At 37.8% G+C, this 24,071-nt stretch overlaps 1 protein-coding gene across 1 annotated transcript; it reads left to right on the forward strand.

Annotated features, from left to right (window-relative positions):
- The first annotated feature begins 1,362 nt into the window (after positions 1-1,362).
- On the forward strand, positions 1,363-18,612 carry mogat2 (monoacylglycerol O-acyltransferase 2). The gene is made up of 6 exons (XM_047378962.1): positions 1,363-1,562; positions 3,293-3,471; positions 16,043-16,247; positions 16,382-16,556; positions 16,837-17,036; positions 18,013-18,612. The coding sequence occupies exons 1-6, from the start codon at positions 1,469-1,471 to the stop codon at positions 18,165-18,167; spliced, it is 1,008 nt and encodes a 335-aa protein (XP_047234918.1). The 5' UTR covers positions 1,363-1,468; the 3' UTR covers positions 18,168-18,612.
- The last annotated feature ends 5,459 nt before the right edge of the window (positions 18,613-24,071 follow it).

The raw sequence follows: 24,071 nt of genomic DNA on the forward strand, positions 1-24,071 counted from the left end.
GCGCACACAGCGCATTTGACGCACCCGTCAATGCGGTACAGCTTAATCTCGATGGATATACACAGATTTATTGCAGTCTATTGTGTAAATGAAGTAATCAGACTCATTTCAACATGTCGATCTACAAAATCTATTATTGTTGTTGTTTATTTTGGCAGGGATGAATGTCCGGTTGTTAAAATGAAACTGATAAAGCACAGCCCTGCACCTCCATTTATTAATGTACGCACGTCTTGCTTAATATGACATTTTGAAAACCATATTTTATTTTCCTTCCACTTCACAATGATGCACTACTTTGCGTTGGTCTATCATATAAAATCCTGATAACATGCATTAGAGTTTGTGATTACACTGAGACAAAATGTGACGGCTGTGGGGTTGTCACATAAACATTACAAGGCCAATGCCACCACAAACTATTGTATAATAATTTTTTTACAGTGATCTTTGATATATATTTAATTAATATAAAAGTGAGTTCTACATGGTGAATAGTGTGAGACTGTTTATGTCAAATGGTGTTAAAAAGCCTCTGCTGCAGTGCTGAAGGTTACTGGTTTATGAACAGCTTTATTTGTGACACAAACCATGCTTTATTGGCAAACTGACAACAAACGGGAATACATGAATAATACCACCTGTAATGGAGTTCATTTTGTTTCACACTGGCCTTCAGTTTGTCAAACACATAACAGACTAAAACTGGGTTTTAGGTGTTTTCTGACAGCTTCATCTCCAACTGTAAGCACTTATTTTACTCTTATTTTTTTGCTACATCAGCAGAATTTTGCTAAACATTATGTGATCAATTGAGAATTCAACATAATGAGAGCTAACTTAAATAGAAAAATTGAATAGAGAGACAACCAATGAAGCATGAAGATGGTCCATCTAGCTGTGATATGTAATAAATCCAATATCATCTCACTATCATCTCAAATATTTTCTTAACACTGACCACCTAAAAACTGATTTCTTTACCTTCTAACAAGATTGTAGTAATATTTAATAAATGTGTTAGCCCTCTCCAAAATCACCTTTATCACTCTTACACTGAGACTTTTATGTTATTGCTCACCCACAATCATACAGAGCAACGTTTTGCATAATCTTATATAACATGGACTGTCTTTAATGTCTGTGCAGGGAGTTAATCATGGTGAAATCAGAATAAAAAAAGATAATTCTTTTATTTTCATATCTAAAAAGCTGTTTTAGATCCCTTTGTCTCACTGATTTATGGGTTTGAGTCTGAAGGCTATGCATTTAGTCATCAGCCTTCTGGGTCAAAGGTCAGATGTAGCTTATGTGTTCTGAGTAATCAAACAGTGCATTGAGTCAAGATAAGTCAATAGGAGGCGATGGTGGAAAGGTGAGAAGGACAGACTTTGGACTTCCCTTCCCTCGCTGTCCTTCTTGGACTCAGCAGCAGCACATCGCTTCGTCTGTCTTCTTTCATAGAAAAATGAAAATTGATTTTGCACCTGTGGACGTTCCCCTCCAAAGGAGGCTGCAGACTGCTGCAGTGGTGCAGTGGGTCTTCTCCTTCCTGGGTCTGGGTGAGTTCAGAGTTAACATGTTAAAATGTTGGTTCAATTCCTGATATCAACACAAACGTAAATATGAGTGCATGACGATGTCAAATGGTTTGAAGTTATGGACGAGGGTGAGAAGTGAGCTGGTTTTCAGGCTTACATGCATAATATTTAGCATGTTTGTATATGATACTGTTGCACCACATGGTTACTGATTCAAATCAGTCGGCAATTAATGAATCAGTTTACCTCTGACCTTTTGTCATTTTACTAATAGTTCTCTTTTGCATGGCAAATACCTACAGCCCTGAAATGTATGTTTTTCCACTTTTCAAATCAAGTTTCATTCATATCACTAAAACTTTAAATAAATTTATTTATCTACAGCCTTTTCCACTAAAGACATTTGCAAAAACTTTCAAACCTTTAAACAATTTTTAATTTTTTTTATTTACTCCTGGTGCTGCACATAATCGTGGTTGGTGGAAGGAGGTGGGGGAGAGGCTGCTGTTAACTCGGTCTGTTTCAGCTTGTAGCCTATTGATAAAACCCAACAATAAATTTATTAAAGATTAACTTAACAGTTATTTTTTTTATCAGATTTATGCCTTTATTTTTCCTGGCAGAGTATTAAAGCATTGCCATGTAAAAGCAAGAACACTGAGGTACAAAAGAAATGGATGCTACAGTAAAATCATGAATTAAGCTTCCAATGTAATCAGTTTGTAGGGGTTCACTACTTAGATGAAGTAAATATAAAAGCTATTACGTTTTCTTCACCACTGACAATCACATACGACTTCAAAAGCATTTAAAACACATGCAGCGCTTGGCAAAAGTTTTCCTAACCCTTAAACGTTTTCACATATTGTCATGTTACAACCAAAAACTTCAGTGGGTTTTATTGGGATGATATGGAATAGCTGCGAACTCACATAGGTGTCTGACTAAACTAGTAGACTGATGGGGACACAATTAACCAAATAAACAGCCAAGAGGCCCATGGGAGCTCTAGAGGAGCTGCTGAGATCCACCATTCAGGGAGAATGTGTTGACAGTATTATCATTAGTCGTGCACTCTACAAATCTGCCCTTTGTGATATAGGTGCAAAATTAAAGCCATAAATTTTATAATTTGCCACTTACCATGCAGGGGACAGAGCAAACATTTGGACAGAGGTGCTCTGGTGACATTAGACCCAAACTAAACTTTGTAGTCTATATTCATAATGTTATGTGTGCAGGAAAACTAATACTACTGGCTGTTAGCTCTGCAGATGTCTTCTGTTTTTTTTTTTTTTTTTTCAATAACTTACACCTATTTTTATAGAAATTTTGAACTGGGTTTTTAAACATTTGTTGGAGATTTATGATTGAACGGATTTAAAACCAACGTGGACTGTTAAAATTGATTTGAATAGTTGCCTATGACCTTCAGATTCAGTCCATCTTTGGATAATATAGAGGGTGAGCACTCAGTGAGAAAAGCATCAGGCAGACTCTTTCTTTGCAGTACATATCTGATTCACTTGGTCTAGTCAGGTCATGATACAACTGATAATTAGGTGATCACAGTCAAAAACGAAGCACAGTTGTCTGAAACTTATTTTTTGCAATGATGTAATATCAGGAATGACTATTGCTCAATCAAATTTCTCCAGCTAAATCTGGCATTAATTTTTCCAGATCAGAAAGGACAAGTACTTGTCTCTTGTATTACTGCTGTTCATCATGTACATTCTGTTCCTCCTCAGCACCCACTTGCATTATCTTGTTCTTTTACCTACTCTTCACTCGCTTCTGGCTGATCAGTGTGCTGTACGCCATCTGGTGGTACTACGACTATGACACCCCTGCACGTGGAGGCCGCAGAATTGATTTTTTGTGTGGCCTCAAACTCTGGCAGCACATGCGGGATTATTTCCCCATCAAGGTGAGAGAAAGCTTTAAAATTGCTGTTCTGAATGATTGCTGTCTTTGCACATTACTCTGTCCAGCAGGCTGGAAATACATGTCAGAGAGTAGAACATCAAAACATTTCAATCTGCTCATTAATTTGATCTATTTTTTTTTTATCTCAGTCCTCTCAAGAGCAACAATCCTCATTACAGTCGTTGGCAGCAAATTAGTCTCTGGTCACTGACAGTCTACTATTTGCTTTCAAGATACCCACCATTGCTCTTTTTTCCATTAACACATTACATTTTACGCTGACAGTAAAAAACACAGCCACTTAATAAAGTAAGGATTTTGAATGAAGAATTTCACATAGTAAAAACAGTGCATTGAAGAAAGAAAACAGCTTATTCTGGATTGTATGTATTTGGGTTGATGACATCACAAGAGGCACAATAATCAGCGGCCATTAATAAACACTTTTATAGAATTTGATGTAGATTCTGAAGCATTTAAGTTACATTTGAGTTGCAAGGAGTTTATGTGTTTGGTTCACACAATTGCCATGACAGACACTGTGGAGGATGGCAAATAGGAAGCAAACAGTGACAATGACAATATTCGGCTGCAGAACTTTCACTGGTGTTAATCTATTTATTTTCCTGTTTAAAGTTTTCTATCTGATGGTTTCTGTTTATTTTTGGCACTCATAAAATAAGTAAAGTACATTCTGCATGGACCATCTTCAATTATTATAGTCAGTCCAGTGCAATGCATGTAGTGTGAGCTCAATCTACTTTAGCTTACACACACATCATCTATCTTTCTGGCTTCTGAGGGAGGGGACTTTTTTGGTCTCATGAGTCGGTGCACTTGGTGATCGTTTTCACTGAGGTGAATATAAAAGTAAACACATATAAAGTGAACACTATGAATGTCAGGATGTGGACACTGATTGGCATGGTGCAGGTGGACCGAATGAAACTGATTAGCTAACTGTGGCAGGAGTGAACCCAAAACATGGCTGGAACTAAACAATAATACAAGGACACAAACCTAAGGAACGTCTTACAGACACAACAGAACACAACTATAATGAACCGAATACAAGAATTATAAGAAACTAAACCCGAGGAAATAACTTAAGCACCACCTGGGAAACAATGATCAGAAGCGGGATCCAAAAACACAACCTGGAGACCACAACCAGAGAAAAACCCAAAACAAAAACTCAAACACCTTCTAATCATGACACTGAAGGAGGAATTGAATTTAAAACATGATGAAAAGAAAAAAAAGAGCAAAATTAGAAATGGACCCCTTCTGGGGGGAATTGTTTTGATGATTATGTAGAGTTTGTACAAGTTGTCTGGAAACCTTGTACTAACATCAAGACATTGCTGTCAACAAAATCACAATCTGGGAGAAAAGATATCTGCATTTCCTCATGTCTGACAGTAATCCAGTACTTTAGAGCTATAAGTATTATGGATATTATATGAACAAAACCTACTACTTTTCCCTTGTATTTATTTATAATACTAAGCTCCTCTATCCAGAAGCCTATTAAATCACAGAATGAGGCCAGTCTCTGAACTGTAATCCTACATCAGCTCAACATGGTGTCTTTTTTATTTTATTACACCAGCCTTCTCCACAGATGTTACTGCAAACCAAAGGATTTTTTGAGATACTTCCATGTCAAATAAAAAACTAATCGCATCAGCATGAGTTTTCAATGGAAGTTTGTTTTTTCTAGTCATTGTGTCCCTCTTGTGGTCATGCTGAAATAGTGTACCTATATGACTTGATAAGCAAAAAATAATGGCTTTTATTATCGATCCACCTTGTATCTTATATGTTCTTCAAAATCTGTTTTATCTTTGCTAAAATATATTTTTTTCTAACACACATATTAATGTCTACAGTGAAATTCCACCACGTTACATAGATATTATTCCTATCACCTGGTAAGACTTTGGACTGCCTGATAAGACCAAGTGCAACAACAATAACAGTAGGACTACTGGAGCATCTTAACATGGTGTAAGGGATTCGACATAGAACATATGGTGCACTTATTAGATTTAATCTAATCCCTATCTGAAAAATGCATCAGCTACTTTTTTTTTAAACAGAATGCCATTCACTAACTTTATGGATATGAGAAAAATTAAACCAAAATCACAAAGAGAAAATGTTTAGTTTCCAATTAAGTGGGTCAGGGTTTGTACTTGCATGAATTACCCTTAACAGATATCCGCGTTAACACATTAATTTACATGGGCTTGTTTAGATGAACCCTTTTAAATAATCAGACATATGAGTTTACACCATACAATCCAATTGCACTTCTTTGGTTTCACAGGAACAAGTTACACATTAAGAAAACCGCTACACTAAAAATAGTTATAATGTGCCAAAATATGCTTTGTCTAATTTATTATTTGTTCTTTTAACACATCACTCTATTCTACCAGCGAGACCCTCTGAAGGGAATCGAAAAAACGGGGAGCAATGAATGTGTAATGAGTAACACAGGGAAAGAAAACATATGCCATATGGTAGCACATATTACATAAAGAAATAATCTAGCAATGTATGAAAATGGATAAACATATATTTACCATATCAAAACAGAATCTCATTATACATTTTTTTAATCTTGATTTAATGACAAGAAAATGTCTACAGTGTCATCACACAGAGATTAACAGCCGTTGTACATTTTTGTGCATCAAGCTGTCCCAGCCTATTAGAGCTCTGCTGGGCTGTGAAACCCAATGAAAGTTTGAACTTTAAGACATTTCAATCGGGGAAAAAAAATCCTTCGCTTATATCCATTCAGTTCAAAGTGACTCACGTCCTGCATCATCTGACTACATGGTACATTATCTTTAACAAAGAGCCTATGCATGAGTAAACATAGCCAGGGAGCCTAATTAGTTGCATTGGAGAGCATGTACCCACCATTTCTAATTACACCCTTACTGGTTCTGCGGGTGTATGTTCTCTCTTGAAAAAACAAAAATTTATCCACAGCTTAAGAAACTTGGAATACATTTTTCACATGCAGATTTAAAGAAACATGCTGACTGCAGCCCTGAGGTCCTTTTTATTCAACATCAGGGCAAAAGGTTCAAAATGTTTACATTTCAACTGATTATTGAAATTATTTATGTCCTTCTCAATAATCAGTGGAAAAACCTTTTATGACATTAAATCAGTCAAACCCTTCCCATAATTGCTGACTATTGTTTGGTATGTTTCCACTGGTATTGAAAGGCCTCCTTATCATCACTGTAATCTTTAGCTGCATTCATAGTTTCTATATTAGATTAAAGTTACAACTCTGCTGAGCCACTCTAAAATGTTTATACTACTTCCAGTTAGAAGAAACATGTTTGAAAAAATGATAAAATAATACATAGCGGCACTGGTTGAGTTTTAATAAAATCTTCAGAGCAGAACCATAAGATTGACCTCATCAGCTAATAAATAACTCTATGACCAATCCAAATTAATCTCTGTAAGGGATGTAAAAACATTACCCATTTGCAACTCAGAAACAAGTTTATACCTGGATATGAATTTGTTTTTTTTTGTTTTGTTTTGTTTTTTTTACTTTTTGGCCCTAGTGGAGTTTACAGACTGTAATCAGGCAGGAAACAGTCTGAAAGAGAAAGTGGAAAACATGCAGCAAAGGTCTCAAGGCTTAAAAACACCAACATGTGTGTAGTTAATTTATATAATTAGTTTCTCTAAGTGAATTTATTTACTGAAATAAATAAACTTTACAATAATTAAATTTATTAAATATGACCATTGATTTAAAAACCATTGCAATGGCTGAACCAGAGACTGAGGAGCCTAATGTGGACCGACGTTTTTATTTAGGAAAGAGGATTTTGGTTTTTATTTAGCCCAGTCATATTTGCTTGAGCACTCTTTTCCCTTTAAAATATTTGGTATGCTTGTTTATCTCCATCAGCTACAGAAAAATTGGATGTTTCCAAGAACGACCGTGTGCTAAAAATAAACAACAATAAAAAAAAATACACTCAAAGTCCAAAAGAAGTTGCAAACATTTCCAAAAAATGGCAAATTATAGCGACTTTATTCAAATTCAATTCAATTCAAAAATACTTTATTAATCCCAAAGGGAAATTAAATGTTGTTGTAGCTCATATTATGAAGGTTTCTTCAAAGAGCCGTTGTAGATGCTGATGGTTGTGGGCAGGAAGGATCTCCTGTAGCGCTCTGTCATACAGCAGATCTGAAGAAGCCTCTGACTGTTGTTGTAGGACAGTCTCATGAAGAGGATGCTCAGGGTTCTCCATAATGTTCTTCATTTCATGAAGAATCCTTCTTTCCACAATGATCTCCAGAGGTTCCAGAGGAGTCCCCAGAACAGAGCCAGCCTTCTTTATCAGCTTGTTGAGCTTTTTTAAGTCCCTGGCTCTGATGCTGCTTCCCCAGCAGATGATGGCAGAAGAGATCACACTTTCCACAACAGACTTATAGAAGACATGCAGCATCTTGCTGGAAACACCGAAGGTCCTAAACTTCCTCAAGAAGTACAGTCTGCTCTGTCCCTTCTTGTAGATGGCTTCACAGTTGCATCTCCACTCTAGTCTGTTGTCCAGGTGAACACCAAGGTATTTATACTCCTCCACCACCTCCACCTCTGTTCCCATGATGGAAATAATTTTTGACTTATTCCTGTTTCTCTTAAAATCTACAATCATCTCCTTTGTTTTAGTCACGTTCAAAATGAGATGATTGTTTCCACACCATGCCACAAAGTGGTCCACCACCTTCCTGTACTCATCTTCTTGTTTATCTCTGATCCACCCCACGACTGCAGAATCATCCGAGTATTTCTGCAGATGACAGGAGTCTGTCTTGTACTGGAAGTCTGAGGTGTACAGAGTGAAAAGGAATGGTGAGAATACAGTCCCCTGTGGTGCTCCTGTGCTGCTGACTACCTGGTTAGACACACAACCCTTCAGTCTTACAAACTGTGGTCTGTTTGTCAGGTAGTCTTTGGTCCAGGAGATTGTTGAGGCCTCCACCTGAGTCTTCTGGAGTTTCTGACAAAGCAAATCAGGTTGGATTGTATTAACTGCACAGGAGAAATCAAAGAACATGATCCTCACAGTGCTACTGGCTTTGTCCAGATGACAGTGGGTTTGTTGAAGCAGGTGTATGATGGCATCTTCAACTCCAACTCCACAGCGATAAGCAAACTGAAGGGGGTCCTGATGGTTTACTGTTTGCTTACTCAGGTGGGCCAACAGGAGTCTCTCTAGGACCTTCATGATGTGAGATGTCAGGGCAACAGGTCTATAGTCATTGAGGAGTGATGGGTGAGTTTTCTTTGGTACCGGAACAAGACAGGAGGTCTTCCACAACACCAGAACCTTCTTCTGGGCCAGGCTAAGGTTGAAGAGGTGCTGCAGAATCCCACAGAGCTGCTCTGCACAGGCCTTCAGGACTCTAGGGCTGACACAATCTGGACCAGCAACCTTATTCCAATTCAGTCTCTCCAGTTGCATCTTCACCTGACTTCTTGAGACACACAGGTGGAAGGGGGAAGCAAAGGAAGCATCAGCATCTTCTGATATGGTTGAAGGCAAACATGTAGAAGCAGAAGGGTCTAGGGCTGAGGTGGAAGATAAAACATGTGATGTGTTACTGGACAGCTGTGGGTCCTGTGGGTCAAAGGAAGGTGGAATGTCTGTTTGGCTGTGAGCAGGAGAGGAGGATGCTGGGATTGTTTCTGAACTGAGCCTATTGAAGAATGTGTTCAGTTCATTGGCTCTGTCCAGACCTCCATCGGTCTGATCTTCTTTCTGCTTGAAGCCTGTGATCTTCTTCATCCCTGTCCACACATCTCTGATATTTTGTTTTGCTGGAGCTTTCTCTCCAGCTTCTTCTTGTACACCTCCTTGCTGTCTCTTATCTTGACTTTAAGTTGCTTCTGTATACTCCTCAATAATTCTCTGTCTCCCTCTCTGAAGGCTCTTTTTTTCTTGTTAAGCAGGTCCTTCAGGTCACTGGTGATCCAAGGTTTGTTATTGGGGAAGCATCTCACGGTTCTGGTGGGGATGATGGTATCCACACAGAAGTTTATATTGTCGGTTACACACTCAGTCATGGTATTAATGTCATCTCCATGTGGCTGGCACAGTGCATCCCAGTCTGTAGCCTCAAAGCAACCTCGCAGGACTTCTTCAGCTTCCTGTGACCATTTTCTCACAGTCCTCTTTATTACAGGTTGCCTCTGAACAAGGGGCTTATATTTCGAGCAGAGAAAAACAAGATTGTGATCTAATTTGCCAAGAGGAGGTCTTGCTTTAAAGATATATGAGTCCTTGATATTTGCATAAAACAAATCCAATGTTTTGTTTTCTCTGGTAGAGCAGCTGACAAATTGTTGAAACGTTGGAAGTGTAGCAGAGAGTGAAGCATGGTTAAAATCACCAGAAATTGCCACATACACACTGGGGTGTTGTGTCTGTAGCTTAGCAACAACTGAGCTGATGACATGATCACATGCAGTGTCGGCAACAGCGGAAGCTGGAACGTAAACTGTTGCCAAAATAACACTGGTGAACTCTCTGGGTAAATAATATGGACGAAAACTTACTGCCAACAGTTCAATATCTGGACTGCAGAGATGACACTTCACAGTAACATGTCCTGGATTACACTATCTGTTGTTCACAAGTACTGCCAGTCCACCTCCTTTACATTTGCCGCTCCTTTTTAAATCTCTGTCTGCTCGTATGGTCAAAAAGCCTGGCAGAGAGACGCTGGAGTCGGGGATAAAATCCTGCATGCCCGGTACTCTGGCTGGGTCCTTTGTAGGGCTTGGAGTTCATCCAACTTGTGCCCCAACGATGTCACATTGCCCATCACAATCGACAGAAGAGATGGTTTGAACTTCCTCCTTCTCTCTCTTCCCTTTGCTCCTGCTCTGCATCCACAGCGTCTCCTTTTCAACTTGTCAGGGATTTGGGGTTGTAGTTATAGTATTATTTGAGCTTTTGAGAAATTAATTAGCTGCTCCCAGTTGTAAGAAACAACCCCTTTGCCACAGCAATGCATCATAACAATTGTCCAAAAGTAGAAAAGTATTAGGAAAAATCCTCCCGGCTGCACAGCATCCAACACCGGAGAGGACTGTTGTCCAAAAAAACATCAACTGTATCCACCTCAAGAGGAATTTAAGTTCCCAAAAAAAAAAATCAATCAGAATGAAAAGTAACTGCTGCCACCTTGAGCGGCGCAATCTTTTTTTTTCTAGAGGCTTTAAGTCCAGTCAGTTTGATGCAATAAAATGAAAACATATGTCCATAGGACTCTTCTTCTAAACAGTCTGGAAACAAGTAATTGGATTAAACAGCAGCTGAATTTAAGAGCAGCTCTTCAGATAAGCCAAGGTCATCCTTACAGTCATATAAGCATTAACACACGGAAATGGGCATAATGAACAAAAACATTTAAAAACCTTTAACTCCTATGAGCACCATAATCAAATATAGAACATCTGTTTTATGCTGCAGCTAATTTAATCCTGAGGTATAATATTACATGTCGAAGAGAGTCCGTAAGCAAAAATCTCACACAGATGCCTTCTGGTAGAAAACATTGATGGATGTATTTGTTTGCAGGCTTGTTTGAAGTAGTGTTGTGTGTGTCATTTTTCAGTTTTTAGAAAGGACTCTTATGCAGACAGAACCAGATGCAGACCGATGAAGTGAGGAATTTCTATTCAATTAATGAATAAAATACCATCGAAGCAGAAACGGGGAGGAAAACCAGAGCGACAGAAAACATGCAGTCAATAGGAGAATCCAGCAAAAAACAATGAGAACCAGACAACTTACATACAGGGGGAAGAGGGGAGAAAGGCATGGCAAAACAGGTGGGAGTAGTAAGTTGGAAATGAGGAACAGCTGAGATCAATGAATGCAGAAGGAACTAAGGGGAGGAGAGTAAACTCAGGAACTGAACAGGGAGAAACACAAGGAAAAAATCTAACAGGAAAAGAACTTCTAGATGTATAAAGAGCACTACAACACAAAATAATGATTTATAAGGAAAATTCTAACAATCCACATAAAGAAATAACTCAAACAGGACCTAAAAAAACCCGCAAAAACAGCAAAAAAATTGTCATAATACATACAAAAAAGAAAATCAAAACCTGATACCTCAGGATCGTGACGGTGTGAGATTCTGATGCTAAGCAAACATGTCAAAATTGTTAAAAGTTTTTTTTTGGCAACTATTTGTTCACACCTTTTGAATTGTAACCCTTTATTCAGTTTACAGAAACAAATATAAAATTTTAACAGCACAAACGTAGCGCAATTGATTGTCACCAATTTAGCTTGATTTTGTTAATGTGGAGGGGCTGGTTGACCTTTGATGACCTCTGGAAACTTTTATTAATATCTTTAAAATAATACCGGCAATAACAAAATGCTTTTGCTGTACAAAGATTTGATACCAATTGTGTTAGATTTGAAGGGGGGCAACTTCACTCAGGTATTTAGGCTTTCATATTTTTTTTTAGTTAGCCTTAACAGGGTTTTTTCTCTTTTCCAATTGTTAATGTCAGTTGACATTATTATTAACTCACCCTTTTTATTATTTTCAGTAAAAAAAAAACTTACTGAATTCACTTAATTTTGATGACAAATATTTAATACTCCTAAGAAATCATCTTTTTATAGTATAGGTATCAACATCACTGGTATTCAAGAAAACATTCTGATCTTGTACCGCCTGGTTGAAAACAGTAAAAAAACAGGGTTCTGTTTCAGTTTTATAGTGTCTTATAGGGTCTGATATTTAGTGAACACTGTTTATGAGAGTCATGAGTTGCCATTAAATGTCACCATCTGTCCTCAGAAATAATAGTATATAAAGTCAAACAAAATCTAGCAGAGAAAGTCCTATCAGTCCTCTTCACTAAAGGTCATAAGGAAACTGTTTGGTACCTCCAAGCAACAATCCTCAGTGTGCAGTGTTCTTTCAGGAGGCAAACATGAATTTAAAGATAATTGAGGCCTCCCATGAATTTATACACTTTATAAAAAGTCATTAGGAACTCTTTAAAGAGTTGGTTTTGTTTGATCCATTTATTTGGATTTTAACTGCCAGTTGTAAGCTTGAACACGATGTGAAAAGATATTCTAGCAGTGTTTTACAATTTAAAAGAACTGACCAAGTGCAGCCATGTTTTAGCCAAATCAGGCAGGGTGAATGTGACTCAGACCAATTTCCTCTGCACATGCACTAAAATTGCACATGGACAACAAAACTGCCGAGACAGGTCAGGTCACAGGTCTGTCATCCAAGTGAATGTGCATAGAACGACTTCTGTAGCTACAGTGCAATGATCAATACTTTATGGGTTACAGTGAAGCAACTCTAATATTTGGTAGGCTAAGGGGTAAATGTAATAGAGTGCATAGACACTGAAGTAGCAATACTGTAACCCTGTTGCATCATGTCCAAAATGTGATGCACACATGGGGCTGCAGAGAAGAAATGGCTAGTGCAGCAGTGACTAATAAAAGCTTTGGATTTATAGTTGACAAAATGAGGGCAAAATCAAACAGATGAAGTTTAAATGGGCTCACAGTACTTCTGTGTGAATACATTAATCTAGGTTTACACAATAGACACAGAGATCTTATTAATGCTATCCAAACCTTTTTCAGATTTTTCTGGTAAATTATAAACCTATCCTAATTTGTGGTCATTCAAACTGTAAAAAATAAAGAGGCCAGACAGACTTTACTCATGTAAAGTCAGTCAATCAATCTAATGTGCGAATATTGCTGTGCAGCAAACCATGTCTGAAGTACATATTTCTAACCTGGAATTATAAGGACGATAAACAAAAGAAAAGAAAATGTTGCCATTTACTGGCAAAGGTGCTCCCTATCTTTTTAATATATAATTTATTTCTTTTTATGATATTTAAAACTGAGAAATGGTGTAAAATAACATACATACAGTACAGAACAAAAGTTTGGACACACCTTCTCATTCAAAGAGTTTTCTTTATTTTCATGACTATGAATATTGTAGCTTCACACTGAAGGCATTAAAACTATGAATTAACACATGTGGAATTATATACTGAACAAAAAAGTGTGAAACAACTGAAAATATGTCTTATATTCTAGGTTCTTCAAAGTAGCCACCTTTTGCTTTGATTACTGCTACACACACTCTTGGCATTCTGTTGATGAGCTTCAAGAGGTAGTCACCTGAAATGGTTTTCCAACAGTCTTGAAGGAGTTCCCAGAGATGCTTAGCACTTGTTGGCCCTTTTGCCTTCACTCTGCGGTCCAGTTCACCCCAAACCATCTCGATTGGGTTCAGGTCCGGTGACTGTGGAGGCCAGGTCATCTGGCGCAGCACCCCATCACACTCCTTCTTGGTCAAATAGCCCTTACACAGCCTGGAGGTGTGTTTGGGGTCATTGTCTTGTTGAAAAATAAATGATGGTCCAACTAAACGCAAACCGGATGGAATAGCATGCCGCTGCAAGATGCTGTGGTAGCCATGCTGGTTCCGTATGCCTTCAATTTTGAATACATCCCCAACAGTGTCACCAGCAAAGCACCCCCACACCATCACACCTCCTCCTCCATGCTTCACAGTGGGAACCAGGCATGTAGAGTCCATCCGTTCACCTCTTCTGCGCCGCACAAAGACATGGTGGTTGGGACCAAAGATCTCAAACTTGGACTCATCAGACCAAAGCACAGATTTCCACTGGTCTAATGTCCATTTCTTGTGTTCTTTAGCCCAAACAAGTCTCTTCTGCTTGTTGCCTGTCCTCAGCAGTGGTTTCCTAGCAGCTATTTTACCATGAAGGCCTGATTCACACAGTCTCCTCTTAACAGTTGTTCTAGAGATGTGTCTGCTGCTAGAACTCTGTGTGGCATTGACCTGTTCTCTAATCTGAGCTGCTGTTAACCTGCCATTTCTGAGGCTGGTGACTTGGATGAACTTATCGTCCGCAGCAGAGGTGACTCTTGGTCTTCCTTTCCTGGGGGGGTCCTCATGTGAGCCAGTTTCTTTGTAGCGCTTGATGGTTTTTGCGTCTGCACTTGGGAAGACTTTCAAAGTTTTCTCAATTGTTCGGACTGACTGACCTTCATTTCTTAAAGTAATGATGGCCACTCGTTTTCTTTACTTAGCTGCTTTTTTTCTTGCCATAATACAAATTCTAACAGTCTATTCAGTAGGACTATCAGCTGTGTACTGTATCCACCTCCTGCACAACACAACTGATGGTCCCAACCCCATTTATAAGGCTTGAAATCCCACTTATTAAACCTGACAGGGCACACTTGGGAAGTGAAAACCATTTCAGGTGACTACCTCTTGAAGCTCATCAACAGAATGCCAAGAGTGTGTGGAGCAGTAATCACAGTAAAAGGTGGCTACTTTGAAGAACCTAGAATATAAGACATATTTTCAGTTGTTTCACACTTTTTTGCTCAGTATATAATTCCACATGTGTTAATTCATAGTTTTGATGCCTTCAGTGTGAAGCTACAATATTCATAGTCATGAAAATAAAGAAAATTATTTGAATGAGAAGGTGTGTCCAAACTTTTGGTCTGTACTGTATATAATGTTTGGTTAGAGGTGAAAGCAAACACAATGGTCAACTTAAAAACACTATATGTAAGGGCACTACAGTTATCCTGGATGCACACACAAAGACTACAGTATGCTCCCTTTAAACCTGGTGCTTAATCCAGACAGGGGAGCTCACACAGGGTGAAAATGGGTCCAAGCTGAAATGTTTAGGTACATGTTTGGACTGTAGCCAGCTGAGCCACAGCAGTCAAAAGACAGTTTTAGGACGTATTAGACCAATTGTTTAAGTAAAACCAAAACTGTTGGCATTTTAAACGGTAGCAAAGGTATCAAAGTGATCAGGTTGTTGTTTTGTCATAAAACCAAAGAAAAGGAAACAAAAGCAGAATTCTTCTCCGTTAGCACTCCATGTTTGGTTGAAGGACCAGATTTCGTTATGCACTGAACATAAACTCAATTTGAATTTAGGATTTCAAGTGGGGAAAGTCAGAGTTGCGTTACTAGACCTGACCTTTAAAATATATAGCTAACAGAAGCTAGCCTGGTCCTGGAGCATATCAGTTAGCAAACCCCTGTGGTTTTTGAACTTGAAATTGGGACACTGTTAACTGGGTTTCATGTCATTCCCAGATCCAGGTTCAGTCTTCCAAGGTGAACAGAACGCAGCATAAGAAGCAAGCAGTGTTTCAATCTCACTTTACTCTTTTCTGCTTCAGTTTCTGCAGGCAGTTCAAAATTTCCCCTCCCTAAAGTTCAGTGGGCCTGAACAACCCACTTTTTGGGCTGTTTGTGCTTATTGGCTTTTCCATAGTGACATTTCATTTGTACCACTGCAGCCCAAGTACTAGCAGTGAAACTTGTCCCACAGTTTGAGAAGTATGGTATTAAATGAAGTTAATAATTACAAATAAAAATATTTGTATAAAAGGGATTTACTTCGCACAATGTTCTCTGTTTTCCCTCAGTTAGTGAAGACAGCTGACTTGGATCCCAGACACAATTATATCCTGGGCTTCCATCCTCATGGGGTGCTGGTGGCAGGAGCCTTTGCCAACTTTTGCACCTACGCCACAAGCTTCCCGCAGCTGTTTCCAGGCCTCACCAGCTACCTGCTTATGCTACCTCTGTGGTTCAGAGCTCCTTTCTTCAGAGACTACATTATGTGTGCTGGTGTGTACGTGAATACTTTAAATCTGATCCAATTTTCTATCCAACTGCCTCCACATATTCAAATTATTCAAGCTAACATGGACATACTTTATCAGCTTTAGGGAACTGATGCATTTCCTGTTCCAAACTTGCAGGTCTGATTCCATCTGACAAAGAAAGTGCTAGTTATGTCCTCCGCAAGAAGCGAGGTGGCAGAGCTGTTGTTATAGCTGTTGGCGGGGCCCCAGAGGCCCTTGATGCCCATCCTGGTACCTTCAATGTGCTCTTGGCCAATAAGAAAGGCTTCATCAAAATGGCAATGGAGCACGGGTAAGTGCAGAAAGCCTTAGGATAAAAAACAATTCAGTGGAAGGTGATTCTGTGAAATCCTTCTGTGTACCAAAAGATAGTGGTCAACCCAATTATTTTAAGCTTCTCGCAATGCCTTCGTAAAACAGAGACTCTTTCAAGTAACTTGTACAGAATTTCCTGGGAAAGAACTTTCCTTCTAGGATCCACTTAGAATAACAAAGTGACATAAAAAACATGGGGATTTCATTTAAACTTTAATGTTATTTAATCAAGCCATATTTCATCAAACATGTTTCAGAGCACACCTGGTGCCAGTTTTTTCCTTTGGTGAGAATGAAGTGTATGATCAAGTGGAAAACCCCCGAGGGACCTGGCTTCGGTGGATACAGGAACGGCTGCAAAGCATCATGGGTATATCCCTACCGCTGTTTCATGCACGTGGTATTTTCCAGTATTCATTTGGCCTGATGCCCTACAGACGACCCATTTACACAGTTGGTGAGTAAGCAGTATTGGTCATATATTGCTACATGCAAAGCGGAGGATTCACCAAGCAGGTTCTGCTTCATCAAATGCAGGGCCTTGCAAAAGTATTCATACCCTTTAAAACTTTCCGCACATTGTCACAGTCATAACTGCAGACTTCAGTGGGATTCATTTGAATTGTATGTAAAAGAGCAACACAAAGTAGAGCAAAACTGTGAAGTGGGCCTGAGATGTGGATCTCTAAAGCTCCTCCAGAGTCACCATGTGCATTTGGCTGCTTCTCTGGTGGCCTACAATAACCTAACCATGCTTTAAACATTTTCCCTGACCTGTCTGCTGTGTTCCTTGGACTTCATGATTCTGTTCACTGATGTTTTCTAACAAACCTCTCAGGCCAGAAACAGAACACCTGGATTCTTACAGACATAAACTTACCCTCAGGCAGACTCGACTGACAATCTAGTTGATCTCTAAAGATAATTCGATTAACTGGATTTTATTTAGAGGTATCAGAGTAGAAGAGGGGTAATTACATATGGCAAACTTTAATTTTTTCTGCGAAAAAAAAATTAAAGACAACAATTTCCTTCCTACTTCTAAATTACTTTGTGTTGGTATATCACACAAAATCCCAATAATATACATTGGAGTTGTTGGTTGTAATGGTAAAATGTGAAAAGGTTTAGGGGTATGAACTCAGTTGCAAGGCACTTTATAGTACATAGTACATACAGTATTTACAGTATACAGTATTTACTGATAAGTTTAGACAAAGAGCATTGCAGCAGCTCAGATTTCATATGAACACTAGGTCTCATTGACACCTATGTATTGTACCCCTGTGATGCTGGATTGTGTGCAGCCCTCATAAATGCCACGTGCTTTAGATAAACAGACCTCCAACAGCATCATGCAACACTGCAAACCGTGTACCTGATAAAGAACTGGCACTTAACAGGCTGCCCTGCACCTTGTCACCTCTCTGCAGTTGGCCGGCCAATCAAGGTGGAGAAGAAGCAGAAGCCAACCACTGAGGAACTCGATGCCCTCCACCAGCTGTATATGGACAAGCTCAGCAATTTGTTTGATGAGCACAAAGGCAACTATGGAGTAGACAAGGATGTCCATCTGAATTTTGTTTGATTTTGAGCTGGAAATGAGAGGGAATTGAATGACTATTCATTTGTGAAGTTCTGGTGCTGAATGGTTCAGATAGTTTTACGTTTTAATCTGAATCAGCTCTAAATGGGCTTCTCATTTAATTCCCAATGAGTTTATTACTTACACATCAGTGCTTCCTCAAGTGTCAGTAATGGATTCAGCTACACTGTAAAAATTTATTGCATCTTCTTTGATTTACATGGAAATGTAAGTGTGGTTGGCTGATATGTCATTAGGTTAAAACATTTTTTCAAACATTTATGAAATATTAGATTTCTCATTGTTTTTTATAGTCAATTCATTTTTTGTATTTAGTCTATTGCTAAAAATTGTTTAAATCAGTTTTCTTTAAATAATTGGTCTAATGTACAATTCTAAGTGTATATGATTCACGTGTAAACATTCATTAAAGTACCTTGATCCTAAATTCTGTCCCATCATATCTATTGTTTCCTGTAGTGTGAAATGTTTTAGCTCACTGTCTCCAATCTGAGAAACAACGACACCCTGACAGCCCCACCTTGTGTTGCAGACACTATAAAGACAACATGTGAGGCTGACTCCCAGTGATTTACAGAATCGGATTAGGCCAGACATGTACATGCAGCCATGAACGTTGTGACCCCTGTAAAAACAGATGAGATTGTCCAGAATTTGTCTGGACTTTGCCCTGCTAGCTAGCGCCTATGTGTAGTCCAGATAATCTCCCACAAACAGAGCAGCTGATTGTCCAGAAAAATAATCCATAAATAGATCTGATGACATCTGCTGCTCTCTGCCATTTTCTGTTTAAACTTAGATTAATGGCCACTTTTGTCTTGCTATAATATGATTTGATTAAATTGACTTTGTAAAGTGCCTTTAAATGATGTGGATTGTGTACTGGAGTTATAGAAGTAAACTGAATTAAATTCAATTATTAAAGTTTAGTCCAAAATGCATATTAAAAATATGAAGACAAATAAAGCCAGAACCTTATTTAAAAAAATCATATACATACATTACCAGTCTTTTAGATACACCTTCTCATTTAGGGGTCTCTTTATTTTCATGATTATTTAAATTGTAGATTCTCAACAAAGGTTCCGAAACAAATGTAAGTCTGTATCCACCAACTTTTTGTATAGATGGTAAACCATCTGTAACCTGAACATTTCTGGATTTTTGTATCTTGATTATTACTTTTCCAGAAATGATTGGATATCTTTTATTTTATGAGAATCATTTTAAAAAGGACACACACAAATTGATCAAAATCTATTTTGTGTACTTAAATATCTTGTGCTTTGCATGTGAGTGGGGCATATAATTGTTTCAAGCCCAGGGGCCCCAAATCCTCCTGAGTTTGGCCCTGTTTGTATCTCTCAACATTGCACAAGGTTACTCTTCGAAAACTATGTTACTGAGATGGGGACTGAATTTATTACTAGTGACAATCGATAGTAATCTGATGAGTGAAAAGGTTTGTACTGTGCATCCATTCAGGAAGTCTCTAAAGGAAGCTGTTTGGAAACAGATTAAAAGTCAAGCAGCACATTACGGACTAAAACCGGTTTCTATCAAAGTCCTGAGCAAGTTTTGAAGAACAAAGCGGAGCCACAGGACCAAAAATCTCTGAGCAAGAGTTGAATTTAGGTGCTAATGCAGGATCCCAGGCTGTCTGCTGTTTTTCTTTACCTCAACTTTAATCCTTCATTTGCAAACTACTCTGTAATCTAGCTGTATCATAATGGCTGTTTTATGTCAATCAAATTGTGTATCATGGTGGAAGTGTTAAAATAATCATTTGTTTCTTTAGAACCAAGTTTGGTTTCAAACTAAAACTAGAAAATTAGTTCAACTAAATAAAAAGCAAAAAACTGACAGGTTCCCTGCAGGTTAATAAGAAGAGATGGGCTGAGAGAGAGTTAAGACTCTATGTCCTCAGACCCGTGTGTTAACACAGACTATGTCTGGGGTTGAGAGTTTGTGCAAGGCCTGTAGCTTTGTAAAACACAGTAATAGAAGTTATGTTACAACATCATATGGAGAAACCATCCAAAAACAGCAAAAGCCTCTGATTATGCAAATGCTATTGTCTGCAGTAAATGCTGTTGCCCATTTTCTTAAGAACTCCAAATTCTTTTTACTCTTTTGAAACTGTAAGTTGCTAAGTTCAAAACTAAGCTTCACATTTTATCTTGCTTATATTTCATTTATGTCTGATGTACATACTTCCAATGCATACAAGTAGTAGAAAATATGCCATCTTTGATTACTACACGTTCTAACAATAAACGTTTGGTTGGGTTAAAAATCTTTTCACTTAACACTTAACGAGTATCTTATTTAAAGCCACAGGTTTACTCAATAAAACACATTATTGACCCCTTGTCTTAGATAAGATAGATTTACCTTTTAACTAGTACAATGTTTTTTTGTTTTTTTTCTTTACCTTTTTATCAAGTTTTACTAACTTATGTTAGCCATAGGGTCAGCATTTACTACATCCTTCAAAAAATCTTGTCGTAATGTCTTGATGCATGATATCAGATCCATTAAAATTAAGTTGTGTCAAACTATTTGAGAGCATTCATTTAAATCACAGCATGTGAAGCTATACAGGTCACCAGTCCATCGCAGGGCAACACACAAACAACCATGAACACACCCATTCACATCAAAGGGCACTTTAAAAACATTAAAAGTGAAATCTGTAAGCTGTAGTTCTTCTAGTAGCAGGCTCTATAAATGCTAGGCTAACAGGCTGTTAGGGTGTACCCCGCCTCCCACCCATAGACTGCTGGAAATAGGTACCAGCTTCCCCACGACCTACTATGGAAGAAGCGGTGTAGAAAATGACTGACTGACTGTATTTAAAGTTGGTTTGGGTGTGTGTGATATAGTACAGTATAGGTACCACGGGCATCTCATATATGCAGGCTATCAATCCTCAAAGTAGCTGTCTGTGGTTTGATTCATGACCTTGGGCACCTTTGCTGCATGTATTCCTCCTTTTCTTATGCTGCCTGCTATCTGTCTGAATGATGTTAAAAAAAAGGCCACTACCACCAGACGGCTACAGTTTTTTTTTATGTATTTTGGCATTTCTTAATCTTTAGAAGCTTACAAGTAATATTGTTTGTGGTTGTTCTTCTAGACTGAGATAACCCTGCTGAAACTTGGCAAAACATGTCTTTGCATTTTGTTTTCCAACATAGTCATTAAAAGAGAAGTGTTTTACTTCCTTACTCCTGCGAGAGCCTTTAAAACGAGAAAACAGATTTAGTCTTAAGATTCTCAGGTCAACTGACTGGGACATCCAATAAATAAAAATGATTCTGTGTTTGGTTTAGGTTTTTTTTCTTATCTGATGTCAGTGTTCAGAGTTTGGTCTCGGATCAGTGTCCTGAATGATAAGGCTGTCTGTGAACTTTGGCAGAAACGTGAAATATGAGATTGCAGTACTCTGATATTTCCACATTTAATAAGATGGCATACTGGACAATGCTCCGATCATTACAACACAGTCTGAGCAGAATTTCTAGAAATATCTGTGCTGGACTTTACAAAATGCTGACTTGGGGAAAAATACAACAGGGATGTGATGCAAAAATTATAATTCATCAAGGAATAGATGTGCACTTTGGAAACATGGTTCGTTCATAGTGATGAAGAGTGTATTCATAAAAAAGATAACACAGGAACCTACCGTGTGGAGAAGCTGCTCACAGCTGATGACTTAGTGGTGTCAGACAGTTGTTAGGTGTGTTTCAATGACAAGGACTTGACTTATTTGACTTATTTGACTTATTTTCAAAGACTCTGATCAAAGTACAAAAGAAATCACTGTCTTCTTGGAATACTGCAGCATATCTTATCTTACCTTTTCTCTAACAAAAACACCACACAAACAAAGTTCAGGTTCCTGTTCAGAAATATTCATCTTTCAGTTTAGTTCATAGATGGATTTGAATTGGTATCTGGAACATAAGATCAAACAGCATAAATCTACCCATTTTATTAGACCTCCATCTGTCTGTGAACTTTGGCTTTCATATGATTTGGCATTGCTCTGATATTTCCTCATGAAATGACTGGAACACTTGATAAGACCTTGTTAATTCAACAGTAGCTCCAAGAGCCCTATTGCCCTGCAGTTTCAAGACACAGAAACCCACACCAGAAAAAAATAATGGTACACTTATCTATTGACAGTAAGTGTAAAAAAAGGCTGGATGATAAAAAGTTATACAAATAGATAACATCAGAATCATGAATTTCTAAAAATATGTTAGGCTTTACAAATCAGTCGTCAGATGTGTGAGGAAAGAAATTTGACATAAAATGAGACAAACAAGAAACTTGAATTCCACAATCAAAGCGATCCGAACAATGGAGAGTAATAAATGCTGAACCAAGCATCAGGACAGAAATACATTTAGGATGAAAAAATATCAGACACTGCTCTACTGTAGAGATGCACGATTACATCACTGATGTGGCCAGCTGTTTCTCAACACCAGTTTCATGTCAAGGACTGCTTGATAGATTTCATCCAAAGACTGCTATGAATCTTGGCTTGGTCCCATTATGGTGTCAGTTCTGGGATGAATTGCATCACATACAAAGCAGATTATTTTCAATAAAGACTCAACATTTTTTTTTAATTTAGCTAAAGATAAAGTCTAATTAAATATAAAAAATATATCATCTGAACCTTTCACACAATAATAAATACATGAGTTTTTATGTGACCATTCAGTTTAGGCTCTTCAAGGTTCAGTTTTTAGTAAGATTTCTTTTGCTTTTTCTCTTTCATTAGAAAATATAAATTTAGCATTGATTAGGGACTCTTTATAGTTATTCTAAGCTATACAAAGTAGATTAAGGTTCATAAACCATTCAGTTTCTTAATCTATGCATATCTGTGTAAACACTTTCCTCTGAGTTATATCTCTATCCTATAAAAAGAGGAATCTGATGAGGAATCTTTATATTTCTCAGAATTGATTTAGTTTTAAAATCATCGCAAAAATGAATCAAAACTTTATTTCACAAGGTCCAGTTATCTATGTAATCAAGAATTACATCTATTGTTAAACGTTACGCAAAAATAAATATATTACAGTATACAATGCAAATAAATAAATAAATAATGTTAATGCAACCAAAGCTGAAAGGATAATTAGTCTTTTCTGACCCAGTCAGACAAAACTGTCTGGATAGAAATGTGTCTTTAGCACGAGGCAAATATAGATGAGCAACATTTAAATAAAATATGTTAATTTGTAGTGAAGTCACAGGTTGAAGTGTATACTTTGCTAGGAAGATTGTGGTCGGGAGGTATTTTTATTTCCATTTGCTAGGGATTGTATTTTATTTTTTAATTTTAACATTCTACTCACCTGTTTCAAAACAAACAACTGAATAAATAAGGGACTCATGTTTTAATATTTGTGTTTTAAAATGATAATCAAATAAATTTATTAAATTTGTGGAATAATATTAATCATTACATGAAAGTCAGTATGGTTTCAGCGCAAACAGGTCTACAACACTCGCTTTAATGGACTCCGTTAAAGAAAATGCAAATAGCAAGGATAAAAAAATAAATAACCGTTGGGCTGTTTATAGATTTAAAAAAATCATAACGTGTTAATAGAAAAATTGGAAAGATGTGGGATAAGGGATATTGCAAAACAATGGGTAAGAAATTATTTACAAAACAGGTAACAGTGAACATTTTTGTTCTACATTTGTGGATCATGTTTGTGGCATCCCCCAGGGGGCAGTAGTGAGCTCAAACGTATTTATTGTATATATATTAATAACCTGTGCGATGTTTCTCAAGTCTTTAAACCAGTGTTGTTGGCAAATAATACAAACTTGTTTTGCGCAAGTCGG

This window comes from Girardinichthys multiradiatus, chromosome 11 (assembly GCF_021462225.1).
Source record: "Girardinichthys multiradiatus isolate DD_20200921_A chromosome 11, DD_fGirMul_XY1, whole genome shotgun sequence".
Lineage (NCBI taxonomy): Eukaryota > Metazoa > Chordata > Actinopteri > Cyprinodontiformes > Goodeidae > Girardinichthys > Girardinichthys multiradiatus.